At 33.5% G+C, this 16,045-nt stretch overlaps 1 protein-coding gene across 1 annotated transcript in view; it reads left to right on the top strand.

Annotated features, from left to right (window-relative positions):
- LOC149779683 (hemicentin-1-like) overlaps positions 1–16,045 on the top strand; it is a 425,151-nt gene that overhangs the window by 332,571 nt on the left and 76,535 nt on the right. The window contains exons 29-30 of the mRNA XM_089938453.1: positions 6,400–6,587; positions 12,211–12,361. Of these exons, the coding sequence (XP_089794579.1) occupies positions 6,400–6,587; positions 12,211–12,361 (339 nt within the window). The remainder of the gene's footprint in view (positions 1–6,399; positions 6,588–12,210; positions 12,362–16,045) is intronic.

Raw genomic sequence — 16,045 nt, 5'->3', positions numbered from 1 at the left:
ATATTAATAATACTGTAACATGTTTGATAACTACATTCAACACATGACTACATTAATAATACTGTAACATGTGTGATGACTACATTCAACAATGACTATATTAATAATACTGTAACATGTTTGATGACTACATTCAACACATGACTATATTAATAATACTGTATAATACTGTAACACGTTTGATGACTACATTCAACACATGACTATATTGATAATACTGTAACATGTTTGATGACTACATTCAACACATGACTATATTAATAATACTGTAACATGTATGATGACTACATTCAACACATGATTATATTAATAATACTGTAACATGTTTGATGACTACATTCAACACATGACTATATTAATAATACTGTAACATGTGTGATGACTACATTCAACACATGATTATATTAATAATACTGTAACATGTTTGATGACTACATTCAACACATGACTATATTGATAATACTGTAACATGTTTGATAACTACATTCAACACATGACTACATTAATAATACTGTAACATGTGTGATGACTACATTCAACACATGACTATATTAATAATACTGTAACATGTTTGATGACTACATTCAACACATGACTATATTAATAATAATGTATAATACTGTAACACGTTTGATGACTACATTCAACACATGACTATATTGATAATACTGTAACATGTTTGATGACTACATTCAACACATGACTATATTAATAATACTGTAACATGTTTGATGACTACATTCAACACATGACTATATTAATAATACTGTATAATACTGTAACACGTTTGATGACTACATTCAACACATGACTATATTGATAATACTGTAACATGTTTGATGACTACATTCAACACATGACTATATTAATAATACTGTAACATGTATGATGACTACATTCAACACATGATTATATTAATAATACTGTAACATGTTTGATGACTACATTCAACACATGACTATATTAATAATACTGTAACATGTGTGATGACTAAATTCAACACATGACTATATTAATAATACTGTAACATATATGATGACTGCTTTCAACGCATGACTATATTAATAATACTGTAACATGTGTGATGACTACATTCAACACATGACTATATTAATAATACTGTAACATGTTTGATGACTACATTTAACGCATGACTATATATATTAATAATACTGTAACATGTGCGATGACTACATTCAACACATGACTATATTGATAATACTGTAACATGTGTGATGATTATATTCAACAAATGACTATATTAATAATACTGTCACATGTTTGATAACCTAACAGAAGATACAAATTCTTCGTGGATTTCACTGATTGATATCACAATATCAAATTGATTCTTATATACACAGGAACATGTTGCATATTCGAAGAGATATTTAACTTGAAATTACAAATATTTCTCAATATAAAAGTCGCTGCTCTCGAAATTGTTAATAACATCTCTACGTCTTCAATAGCCCTCTTTCAATAAATGCAAATATATGTATTTAAATGAATCTATATTTTCTAGCAATTTATCAGTGTCATATTTTGGGCTTTATTAGTTGTTGTTGTTGCCTCTTTGAAAGGCTATGATGGTTTGCTTACTTGCGTTAACTTTAATGTTACAAGAATGACAATATCATTTCAAATTATTCAGCTAGGTATGTAATGAACGTTAACGTTAAGGTTACAAGAATAACAATGTCATTTCAAATTATTCAGCGTGGTATGTAATGAACGTTAACGTTAAGGTTACAAGAATGACAATGTCATTTCAAATTATTCAGCGTGGTATGTAATGAACGCTAACGTTAAGGTTACAAGAATGACAATGTCATTTCAAATTATTCAGCGTGGTATGTAATGAACGTTAACGTTAAGGTTACAAGAAGGACAATGTCATTTCAAATTATTCAGCGTGGTATGTAATGAACGCTAACGTTAAGGTTACAAGAATGACAATGTCATTTCAAATTATTCAGCGTGGTATGTAATGAACGCTAACGTTAAGGTTACAAGAATAACTATATCATTTCAAATTATTCAGCGTGGTATGTAATGAACGTTATCTTTAAGGTTACAAGAATGACAATGTCATTTCAAATTATTCAGCCTGGTATGTAATGAACGTTAACGTTAAGGTTACAAGAATGACAATATCTTTTCAAATTATTCAGCGTGGTATGTAATAAACGTTAACATTAAGGTTACAAGAATGACAATATTATTTCAAATTATTCAGCGTGGTATGTAATGAACGTTAACGTTAAGGTTACAAGAATGACAATATCATTTCAAATTATTCAGCGTGGTATGTAATAAACGTTAACGTTAAGGTTACAAGAATGACAATGTCATTTCAAATTATTCAGCGTGGTATGTAATGAACGCTAACGTTAAGGTTACAAGAATGACAATGTCATTTCAAATTATTCAGCGTGGTATGTAATGAACGCTAACGTTAAGGTTACAAGAATAACTATATCATTTCAAATTATTCAGCGTGGTATGTAATAAACGTTAACGTTAAGGTTACAAGAATGACAATATGATTTCAAATTATTCAGCGTGGTATGTAATAAACGTTAACGTTAAGGTTACAAGAATGACAATGTCATTTCAAATTATTCAGCGTGGTATGTAATGAACGTTAACGTTAAGGTTACAAGAATAACAATATCATTTCAAATTATTCAGCGTGGTATGTAATGAACGCTAACGTTAAGGTTACAAGAATGACAATGTCATTTCAAATTATTCAGCGTGGTATGTAATGAACGCTAACGTTAAGGTTACAAGAATGACAATGTCATTTCAAATTATTCAGCGTGGTATGTAATGAACGTTAACGTTAAGGTTACAAGAATGACAATGTCATTTCAAATTATTCAGCGTGGTATGTAATGAACGTTAACGTTAAGGTTACAAGAATAACAATATCATTTCAAATTATTCAGCGTGGTATGTAATGAACGTTAACGTTAAGGTTACAAGAATAACAATATCATTTCAAATTATTCAGCGTGGTATGTAATGAACGTTAACGTTAAGGTTACAAGAATGACAATGTCATTTCAAATTATTCAGCGTGGTATGAAAAGAACGTTAACGTTAAGGTTACAAGAATGACAATGTCATTTCAAATTATTCAGCCTGGTATGTAATGAACGTTAACGTTAAGGTTACAAGAATGACAATATCATTTCAAATTATTCAGCGTGGTATGTAATGAACGTTAACGTTAAGGTTACAAGAATGACAATATCATTTCAAATTATTCAGCGTGGTATGTAATGAACGTTAACGTTAAGGTTACAAGAATGACAATATGATTTCAAATTATTCAGCGTGGTATGTAATGAACGTTAACGTTAAGGTTACAAGAATGACAATGTCATTTCAAATTATTCAGCGTGGTATGTAATGAACGTTAACGTTAAGGTTACAAGAATGACAATATGATTTCAAATTATTCAGCGTGGTATGTAATGAACGTTAACGTTAAGGTTACAAGAATGACAATATTATTTCAAATTATTCAGCGTGGTATGTAATGAACGTTAACTTTAAGGTTACAAGAATGACAATATCATTTCAAATTATTCAGCGTGGTATGTAATGAACTTTAACGTTAAGTTTACAAGAATGACAATATCATTTCAAATTATTCAGCGTGGTATGAAAAGAACGTTAACGTTAAGGTTACAAGAATGACAATGTCATTTCAAATTATTCAGCCTGGTATGTAATGAACGTTAACGTTAAGGTTACAAGAATGACAATATCATTTCAAATTATTCAGCGTGGTATGTAATGAACGTTAACGTTAAGGTTACAAGAATGACAATATCATTTCAAATTATTCAGCGTGGTATGTAATGAACGTTAACGTTAAGGTTACAAGAATGACAATATGATTTCAAATTATTCAGCGTGGTATGTAATGAACGTTAACGTTAAGGTTACAAGAATGACAATGTCATTTCAAATTATTCAGCGTGGTATGTAATGAACGTTAACGTTAAGGTTACAAGAATGACAATATGATTTCAAATTATTCAGCGTGGTATGTAATGAACGTTAACGTTAAGGTTACAAGAATGACAATATTATTTCAAATTATTCAGCGTGGTATGTAATGAACGTTAACTTTAAGGTTACAAGAATGACAATATCATTTCAAATTATTCAGCGTGGTATGTAATGAACTTTAACGTTAAGTTTACAAGAATGACAATATCATTTCAAATTATTCAGCGTGGTATGTAATGAACGTTAACGTTAAGGTTACAAGAATGACAATGTCATTTCAAATTATTCAGCGTGGCATGTAATGAACGTTAACGTTAAGGTTACAAGAATGACAATATGATTTCAAATCATTCAGCGTGGTATGTAAAGAACGACTGTATCAGCTATAAAATTAGCTTTATTGGAAATATAATTTATGTATTACTTATAATGTATATTAGTTATAATATCGTTTGTACAGACAAATGCTAACATTATTGGTGAAACAGGTCCCACTTGTTTAAAGCCATATCGTGATTAAAATAAAATCTGAGAACAGTAAATATTATTGTACCTTAAACAGGATTTTTTAGAATTACAAAAGCAATTTGCTTAAAGGACATTGTGTAATGTCTACAGTACAAACCTCGTATAATCATTCAATTAAAGAGTTTAGATAAGTCTAGGAAATAATCTTTCGTACTGTTATGTATATTTGATTTGTATTTGTAAGTATTTCTCCATGCTTATATAATACATATAAATGTGTTTTGTTATTGACTTTTGTCCAAAATCAATCTTATTGTCTACCTGACCAGTAACTTTATTTTGCTAGACAAATGATGCATAGCTAATATTTTTATATGTGTATGGGTTAAATATTAGGATCATTATCAATAGAAGTAAATATATTTATTTGGGTCTGGGTCTATGACATTGATATTCCCCAAAACTACATAGCCTACCTGTTGTTCCCCACATCCTTATTATAATTTTAGTAACAGATTGTATCTTGTAGACACTTTGTAATGTTTTGGAAAGGAAAATTGCAAGTCATAGTATTTTCAAAAAATGCTAATTGTGACCTAGGTCAAGTAGAGTCTTTATAATCTTGCTTATCTAGAAATTACTCATTATTGATGTAAGATCTTGATCCAGAACCATTTTTATTGTTGTGTTCAGTATTTTCGTTTCGGTGGACTTATTTATTCAAATATTCTTCTCTGGAATTACAAAGTGATTGATATTATTCTTGGTCAGAGATATTAGCTTGGAATTATAATGAATTCAGATAAGGACATCTTGGATTATATTATTGTCATTAACCAAAAGACTGTTGGCACATCTCCACGCAACAGGCTACTAAAGACAAACAACACTTTCAGTGCTGGATATTATTTCGAACGCCACTGTAATTTAATTAGGACCTTGTTCAATAGGGCTGGTGATAGAATTTTTTGGACTATTTGGGATTTAATTCGCAATAATGCAAGTTCTTTTTAAAGTTTCACTTTGTATTCTGGGGAAATAAATTACTTGTTAAATATTACAATACTTGTTGGTTTTCGCACTTTTCTATTACTTACTTGAAAACCAAAGAGTCCTAACACTGGATGACTAAAGTGGTCTTCATCGACTTGATGGACGAACAATCAATCGTAATAATACATTTATTGGCTCGCACTTTGTGCTGTATAGACAGTTTGAACAACAGTAAAAGCATAATGGCCAATCATTTGATATCATGTGTATGAAGTATTATCGATTTTTTTCGGAGATCCACATATTCCCAGTTTTTTTCTCAGCACAACCCCCCTCCCCCCGCGAAACACACACATTTGATGGCATGCTTGGGATTTCTCTCCGCTTGGTAAATTGCATCATATCTAAAGACACGTGATTCAAAAGAAGCTTATTGGTAGAAAACGCGTCATGAAAGGATCTTGGTTGTAGAAGCACAAACAAAAATTTCTAATAAAGTTTAAACGAAAACCATGTAAATATATTTATATTTTATGTTTAAGACGATGAGATCAACGTGTACACTGTTGCACATGATAATAAAGTTATTCAACGGTGTTAAATAACTCGTAATGCTCTGTCTGTCTCCTTTCTCCTCCTCTCTCCACTCCACAGATGTAAACATGAAAATATCCATTCCTGTTTCCCTTCCTCTTCTCTCTCCACTCAGCAGATGTAAACATGAAAACAACCATTCCTGTCTACGAGTATCAGCTGGATTTTTTTTCTTCTCAAAGTTAACCTCTTGAACAAATTGTTTATTTCGGTCTATTAGTAAACCGTACCCTTTCGAAAGAATCAATTTGTAACTTTTATCTTGGATATTGAATTAGAGCAAAATTTACATCCTTTATGTATGTAATTTTCCAGAAAGGATGCCTCTAGCTCCGATGATAGAAGGTCCAATGAATCAGACTGTAACTGAGGGCATGAACGCCACGTTTGAATGCAAGGTCATAATCAGTGATACAGAACCCCAGCTGCAGTGGCTTCGACATTATATGGTCAATGGTTCCTACACTAATGAGGATGGGGAGCCTTATGTCAGGGTTCTACAGGTATCGGCCTCGACCTTTATTTTATACGTGAGCAAGCGTAATAAGGTAAATCCTAATTACAATTCTGTTGTCAATTCTAGCAAGTTGTACAACCTTTTATTTTACGTATTGAATGATTTTATTAATTGGTATTCAAAATTCGTCTCAACCAAAGAAAACGGTTTCGAGGCAAACTTTAAGACTTTTTTCATTCATTTGCATAAAAATGGGCAAAATGTACATGTAGGATTTAAGTGAACTGAAAATAAATATGAGCCAGTTCCTTGGAAAGATTCTCCATGAATGATATCGATTTCAACTGGTAAATAAATCTCTTAGAATTTCCTTTCTATATTTTTGAGGCACTCAGCCTCAGTGGTAAAGTTTCAAATCATTAAAGTCGATAGCTGAGAATTTAATTTTACTGATTTTGTTTTTACTGCAGCGAGAGCACTATGCAATATGGAAGAGAATATTTTTCGTACAGGAAAATTTTTATGGCAGAAAAAATATTTTATATTCAAGAAGTGTTGTGGTGTATATTCATAATAACAAAAAAATTACAGATTGACATTCATAATATTTTGAAGGAATTATGGAGAACTCTAAAATAGATTTAATGGCTTAATGGCAAACAAAAAATATTACAGAAAAACGTAAATCACTGTTTTGTTTGAATGCATCAAACGGATTCGTTAAAGATGCTCAAAAGATGTTAAATGCGTTTTCGGAAACAAAAATTCGGAAAATATTGATAAATTTATTGACTTTAAATGAATTTAGAACAGCAGCAGTGTAACCTTGTCAAGCTGATGAGTTACTAATGTCAGCTGGTAAAATAAATCTCTTAGGGTTGCCATTCTATGCTTCAGAGGTACTCACCTCCTGTGTAAAAGTTTCAAATCATTTAAGTGAATAACTAAGAATTTAACTTTACTCCAATCCGCCGCTAACGGTCCCCAATCCCAATCCCACAAAACTACTACAACCACAACGGGTATTGTCATTCTAGGCGTTTTGAAATTTTTATTTCTAAGTCACAGCCTCCATCCCCATAACTTTTTCTAAACTTTTTTTAGCAAGCAAGCCACATAATTTGTAAAATCATTGTTTTTGCCCTCAATATATGTATATCTCATCTGAATTCAAACAGTCTTTTTAGCAATGTACAGTCTGCATATCGCCTTTGCCACAGTACTGAAACTACTCTTCTAAAAGTAGTTAATGACATTCTCTCTGCTTTGGATAGCGGAAAGATTACAGTCCTCACCCTCCTTGATTCGTCTGCAGCATTTGACACAATAGACCATGATATATTACTTCAGCGTCTCCAGTATGGCATTCATGATACAGCCTTACTGTGGTTCAAGTCCTACTTGGTCAACAGGACACAAATTGTATCTGCAAATGGAATACACTCCAGCCCAGTTGATCTATGTTGTGGTGTTCCACAGGGGTCTGTTCTTGGACCTGTTCTCTTCATTCTATACACTCAGTCGCTCTCAAGTGTCATAGATCATCATCCAGTGTCTCACCAGTTGTACGCTGATGACATCCAAATATACAAATCTAGCCACCCAACTGAAGTTGATGCTACCATACAAGGTGTAGATAGGTGCATTTCTGATGTGAAATCATGGATGACATGTGACAAGCTGCAGACGAATGATGCTAAAAATGAGGCCATTCTGATTACAACACAAAGACTTTCTCAGTCACATCCTTTACCTCAAACAATAAATATCAGCAACTGTTGCAGAATAGAAACCGAGTAGATTTTGGATTAAATGAATAACACAAACAGTGTGTGAAAGATGGAAATTTATGAAATGAATTAATAAAGAAAAATATATGGTGTATAAATACAATGATTCTCTCACGCTCTCAACATACGATTGATCCAATCACTCTACACAAACATTCACACATTGAAAATAAACCAAAAATATGAATTCAATATGAAATACAGATTCAAGAAACCTCATAGACTGCATATACGTTTCAAATAATATTATGCACTGTAAGACAGATTCACATAATCTCACGTATGGACTACGATTAAGATTTAAATAATCTTAAGGTATTCAAATGTGTTTCAAATATTGTTATGCACTGTAAGTGAGATTCACATAATCTCATGGAATACAACTAAGATTCAAAACAATCTCATGAACATGAAAATGTACCCAATTGAAACGACAATTGGAACAAACATGCTTCTTGACCCTTGTACAGTCGTACGATTCATAAACTGATGAGCCGCACCGAGTCCTTGGATTGGCCTACACTTTTATCGGCCGCTCGCACCCTTCACGGATATACCACATATACAGTCATACGTACAGACAGCATACAGCACCCTTGAAATAGCTACGTCTACGTCGGTGGCTCCACCGCATGTACAGACATACATACATATATTTGTATCGACAGCGCGCAGCCCTAAATACTCTGGAAACTCAAGACAGCTCTAAACAGCTTCAGACAGCTCTAGACAGTTCTAGTCAGCTCTAGTCAGATACAATAAAAACAAACTGGTCATAATAATGGGTTCTAAAAATCTTTAGATGTATGCTAATACATTAAACTCTAATAGCAAAGTTCACAACGTTTCAAATCTGCGTTGTAATAAATGCATCATTACACGACATGACATTACAAACTGAATAAGCATCGCATATCAAATGAAATATAAATTTAACACGTACCCCTATGGCTGGAGAACACAATGGAGAGCCTACACTCCTTGACGAGATCCAAAACGACCAGTGTGTCAATTAGAAATTGATCTTCCTTAAATCCATTGCAAAATGAGTAATAGTCAGGGTAAAATATCCGTGCATATCATGCTTTTAATGTCCCTCGTCGCAATTAATTTCCGGCGAGGTACATGCTAGTACAGTCGCTTCCCTGGAAAAACACTTATTCACCCTAGATAACGTTGTACGCATGTACAACAAAAAATAGTCAAATAGTTCTAAGGCAAAACCAAGTTTGTTTTTTTTGCCTAATTCTGTGACAGCAACACCAATATTAAATTCACACAATCAGTACGCAACCTAGGTGTTACTCTGGACAGTACTCTCACATTGCACCAACATCTCATGAACATCTGCAATGCTGCAAATCTTGAGCTGAGACTCATCAGCTCCATTCGCAAATATCTTTCAGTTGATGCCACTAAAACACTTGTGTGTTCATTAGCACTTTCAAGACAGGACTATTGTACCCCCACTCTCTCTGGTTCATCTCAATATCTGCTCCAGAAACTTCAGAAAGTTCAAAACACAGCTGCTCGGATCATACTTAGAGTACCACGATCAGAGCACACCTCCCCGCTGCTCTGTACCCTACACTGGCTATCCATTCGATCCAGAATCAAACACAAAATTTGTTCTCTGTGCTACATTTCAATGTCGGACTCTAGTCCAACATACCTATCCGACCTCACCCATGTGTACACACCAGCAAGATACTTACGCTCCTCTTCTGACAATCGTATACTCATTATTCCCACTATGAAAACAAAGTCATATGGACAGCGTTCTTTTGCATACCAGTGCCCAGCACCAAGAAATTAATTGCACACTGAACTCAGACACAAATACACAGTGATCCCATTCAAGAGTGCTCTCAAAACACTTATTTCGACTGCAAGAACAAACTTAAAGACCTAATAATGTTTCCTACCTTAAATATTCTCATTATTTTTTTTATGTTTTCTAATTTCATGGTGTTTGTTTTTGTAATCATATCATTATATGTTTTTTATCTTATATGTGTCGTCTAATGTTGTAAAGCGCTTAGAGCTCTTAAAGATTAGGCGCGATACAAACTCCTCATTATTATTATTATTATTATTATATATATATATATATATATATATATATATATATATATATATATATATATATATATATATATATATATATATATATATATATATATATAATGAATTAACAAACGTACATCTCATTCAAATACTCTATCCAAACATTCACAAATTGGTAAACTAAAAATGATTCATGTATTCTGATGTATGGCTAAGATTCAAATAATCTTATGTAATGAAAGTGAGATTCACATAATCTCATGTAACCGAAATGACTCATTGTACTCAATCGAAACAACAATAAATTGAAACAAACACGACTCAGTCATTTGTACAGCCGTATGGTTCATAAATATTTGCAAAACTTGCAAATGTGTGCACTGACAAACCACACAGCTCTCCGGAATTCTTGGGTTGGCCCTCACTTGTAATGGCCGTACACACCCTTCATGGATCCACCATGCGCACAAGTTTACAAACTAGCGGTTTCGTCTTTGTATGACCTTAATGGTTACATCATCTTCCGTAGACACACAGACGGGCCGATATACCTGCACACACATAGGTGCAGACAGCAGACAGTTCTCCTGAACTGGGTTGACACCCTTGTATTGGTCACGCCCACCCTTCATGGATCCACCATGCGCACATACATACGTATAGACATACGTACAGACAGCTACAGACAGCCCTAAACAGCTACAGACAGCCCTAAACAAATTCAGACAGCTCTAAACAGCTTCAATAAAACCAAACTGGTCATCGTAATAGGTTCGGAATTAAAATTTATAGATACATGCTACTAAAGTAAACTCTAATAGTAACCTGTAATTCAAAAGTTCACAGCGTTTCAAATCTCCGTAGTAGTGTGTGTGTGTGTGTGTGTGTGTGTGTGTGTGTGAGATTTGGATTTTTAACGTAGCTTTACCAATTTTTCAGTCATAGCGCTACGATATCTGCAGTATGGCAGTTTATAGTGATGTCTAGCACTGGGGAATCATGCCGCGGACATGTCGCATGATGTCCCACCCAGTCACATTATCCTGACACCAGGCCGACCAGTCCTAACACTAACCTCGTAATTCTGAGCACCAAGCGAGGAAGCTGTTAGTACCGTTTTTGTAAGTCTTTAGTATGACTCAGCCGGGCTCGAACCCACGACCTCCCGCATCCAAGGCGGACGCTCTAACCACTAGGCCACCGAAGTGGTCATGCGTAGTAGTAAAGGCATCATTTCACGATACGGCATTAAAACCTGAATACGCTTCACATATAATAAAAATACAAATATAACACTTACCCCTATGGCTGGAGAACACAAATGGAGAACGTTCACTCCTTGACAAGATCCAATGACTAGTGTGTCAGTTAGAAACGGAACTTGCCTTAAATCCACAGGAGAGTGAGTATTAGTCTGGGTAAAATACCGTGCTCTTAGTGACTCTCGCCGCAAGCGATCTACGACGAGATACATGCTAGTTCAGTTGCTTACCTAGAAAAACAACTATCCACCATAGGTAACTTTGTACGCATGTAAGACTAAAATGATCAAATCGTTCCAAGGCGAAACCAAGTTATTTCTTGCCTTATTCTGTGACAAGACTGCAAGAAAAAATTAAGTCTCTGACATTAACTAAATCACTTTGTACATACGATGCGAGAGTAGAGAGATACACGAGTGAATCCTTTGGTGATATGAGCGAATAGAAATAGAAAGGTCATGGACAAAATTATAACACTATATGTTGTTTCTTGCAATATTGATTTTATATCTCATTTCTAGCAATCTGGATTTTATATGTTTTTTTCTAGCAATCTGGAGTACTGAAACAAATAGATCCTCAGATATTAGTGGTTCGTAATGTAACACAGGAAGATGCCGGATGGTATACGTGCCTCGTTGCCAACACTATTGGAATCAACTATGTCAGTGCTTGGCTTACTGTTATCAGGGTAGACACGAGTAAGTAGATATATTAAGTTTGTGTAAATATGTTACATTTATGTTAAACTTGTTTGCTTCTGCTTTCAAGCCATCGATTTAATACTCATACCTAATTCCACGTAAAACCTTAAAAGCACGAACTCAAATTTTTTTACATTGCTGAAGCAATATACTTGAATCTCTGATATGAACATATGTAACGACTGGTGTTAATACATCGTTGTTGATGTTCCCATTGTTATGTATGTTTAAATTTTATTTTGTGCTTAACTTTTGTCCATGATTGTATGTTGTACTTCTGATAATGGCCACTTGTAAACATACGGTTTACATAACAAATGAGTTCAAGTTTATTCTTATGCACAATTAGACTGAAAGGTTCCGTTTAAATGCTTCAGTTTCTGTTCTAAAAATAGGTAAAGTGTAAATGCATATAAATAGTCACTTGATAAACAAATAATACATTCGTATTTTAGATCAGTCTCTGGGAATCCATTTTTGATCAGCGTTTACAGTTGTTTTGTTGAAGTCAGATATAATTCGAGATAACTTATTTATATAAAATATTCTTTCGAATTACTTAAGTGCTTATTGACTTTTGGATTAATACATTACGTTGGATTATTGTGAACTCATTCAGAAGAATTCTGAATTGCATCATTGTGTTATATCGGAACATTCACTACTATTGGAATTAATTTGGAATATTCTATATTTTGTTACGTATATTTAATTTAATTTATATTTGACTTAATTGTTTGTAAGTTTTAAAATTATTTTATTTTTAATTTCATTACATGTCAATGCAATGTAAGTTTGTTTATTTGGAATTTGATATTTTCCAGAAAATTCAGTTTGACCTGAATATTTCCATCAATACCTAATATTAGAACACTGTTTCTAATTTTGATTTAGTTCTTAGCTTTGATTGGGGGTCAAGTAAACAACTTCTTCGTTTTGTTTATTTTTAATGTGTGAATGATAATCGTGAAATCGGGGCTGTATTGGATACGTGACCCTATGCTTATAAATAGTTTTTAGTGACGTAAACAACTTTAAAAAATTTTATTCATAGAGTAAAATGAATGGTTTTATCAAGGTCATACTGGGGCTACGCGATTTTTTATAGATAAATATCATCACGTGACCCTCTATTTCGTAAATCAGGCATTTCTGAAATTGCGCATAAATTAGTTTTAATAGTGATATTTAGAGAGATCTCTCTCAATTCGGGCTTCTAAACACTGGGACGTAAAGGTGTTTCTTTTGTTGTGTCATTTTGGGAATTACATTTTAATGTTTATTCGAATTATTTGGATTCTAAAAGATTAATTCGTTTCTCTGGAAATATTTTGTGTGCTCATACAGAATTCTTGAACAAATAAATTTCTTAACAATTTTATTCGGATTGCCAACACCGGAGTGTTATTTCTTGTGTTTCTACAAGGAACTGTAGACGACAGCACAGTACAGTATACAACATACGTCATTGCCTTCCATCTTAGGTTCTTCGTCGGGACTCGAACTTAGATTCATGAGAACATTTCATTATTAAAGTTCTAAAATTTAATTCGTGTATCATTCTTGGATTATTTTTGGGTTTGATTCTTAAAAACCGTAAGTTCTTATTTTTTTTAAAACAATTCTTCATTTTTACAGTATTTTTCCAGGGAAATAAACTATTTGTTAAATGTTTCAAAGCTTGTTGCTTTAACTCTTTCTTGTGTTGCTGTTTATTCGAGCCTAAACACCTAACATAAGAATTTTTAGACCTATGATAGCACATTATTGATTTATTTGAATCTAATTTGCAATACTGTATCTCTTCAATTTTCACTTTGTATTGTATAAAAATAAATTGCTTGCTGATTTTACTTAACTGGTGGTTTCACATTCTTTCTGTTACATATTTTAGGACCTAGAGACGATAATAATTAAAAGTGGAAGGCTGATCCCTTGCACCATTTTGTACGTAATGGAGAGTTCAGATTTTGAAATAACCGCTTTCATACAATATCACATATAGTACAAACTGCAACGAATATGTATACTGCAACCTACAATTTTATAATCTGAACATGTCTATGGATATAAATTTTAAAACCTTGACATTTCTCGACAAACCGTATAATTTTCCAAACCAATCCAGTTATGTGGAGTTACAAGCCTCAATAATGTTTTACTGTACTATTTAATGCGCATGCGTCTTGTTGTTTTAGCCTGAATATATCTAATATTAAAATTGTGTAAACTATTAATCCCTGACTCGGCCATAATATCGCTACGCAAACTGGTAAATTAGCCTTAATTTAGAGGTGGGTCAGATGCTGACGTACAATACGGTACCAGTCTGGTATTGTGTGAACATCGTGAAAGATGACGGAATTGCCTCCCTTTGATATTTTAAATTCACCAGCCTTTGATTGTTAACGCCATTTCTATTCTGGCTGTATAAATTAAATTTCTTTGGCTTTTTACTTACGTGTTAATTTATGCTTCAGCCCACGTTCGGAAGATGACGTCAATTATTGAATCACCGAGACAAGCTCACAAAAATGAATGACTTCCAATCCTTAAATACACAATGATTATTGTATATGTCAGTGTTGTACTTTTCGTTCTCTTCAGTGGGATTGTAATAGTTGTCGTTCGTGCTGACGTTCTCATTACATGCAGGAAAATTATGACGATGACACCCATGATATCATTGTGATGCGATCGTTACTTTTACAATGTTTAATACGTATCAATTTCGTGCTGCACCAGTTATGAGCAAGGATGCAAGATCTAATAACAACCCTAACCCTGGTCCCATCCCTTTCAGTGTTGCAAAATATTTTAAAAAATTCTGATATAATTAAAACCTCATGCACCAAAATTTCTTAAAATTATTCTCTCTTTCTGCCTATATTTTGTCGTTTGTGGAATAAATAATGGCAATACACTTTCAGCGCAGATATGTATTGCAACTTTATAATTTATTTGACAGAAAACACATTATAATAAATTGATGATAAAAAACATTTCCTCACAATATCTTGGAAGTTGTGTCACGGTTAAACTTATTTAAACATGCATATATATTCCTCCTATATCTGTGTAGTTTGTCAGAATTAGGGGAGGCTTTTGATTAAATGACACATTGGCTTGGTCAAGTAATAGTCGGACCTTTGATGTACATGCGATGTGTTTAAAGGAAAGACACACCTCAGCGTATCTGGGTAATGTTCAGACTCTTAACACACAGGTGAGATGTATGCATGACACATACATGTGGGTGTCCGGTTAATATTCAGACTTCGAAAGCATAGGTGAGATGCATGCATGACACATACATGTAGGTGTCCGGTTAATTTTCAGACTCTTAACACACAGGTAAGATGTATGCATGACACATACATGTAGGTGTCCGGTTAATATTCAGACTCTTAATACATATGTGAGATGTTTGCATGACACATACATGTAGGTGTCCGGTTAATATTCAAACTCTTAACACATATGTGAGATGTTTGCATGACACATACATGTGGGTGTCCGGTTAATATTCAAACTCTTAATACATAGGTGAGATGTTTGCATGACACATACATGTAGGTGTCCGGTTAATATTCAGACTTCGAAAGCATCGGTGAGATGTTTGCGTGACACATACATGTGAGTGTCAGGTTGATATTCAGACTCGTAACGCATAGGTGAGGT

This window comes from Sinohyriopsis cumingii, chromosome 17, assembly GCF_028554795.1.
Source record: "Sinohyriopsis cumingii isolate HCF-2022 chromosome 17, ASM2855479v2, whole genome shotgun sequence".
Lineage (NCBI taxonomy): Eukaryota > Metazoa > Mollusca > Bivalvia > Unionida > Unionidae > Sinohyriopsis > Sinohyriopsis cumingii.
The sequence above is the reverse complement of the archived record's forward strand: the minus strand, read 5'-3'. Positions and strand labels throughout refer to the sequence as shown.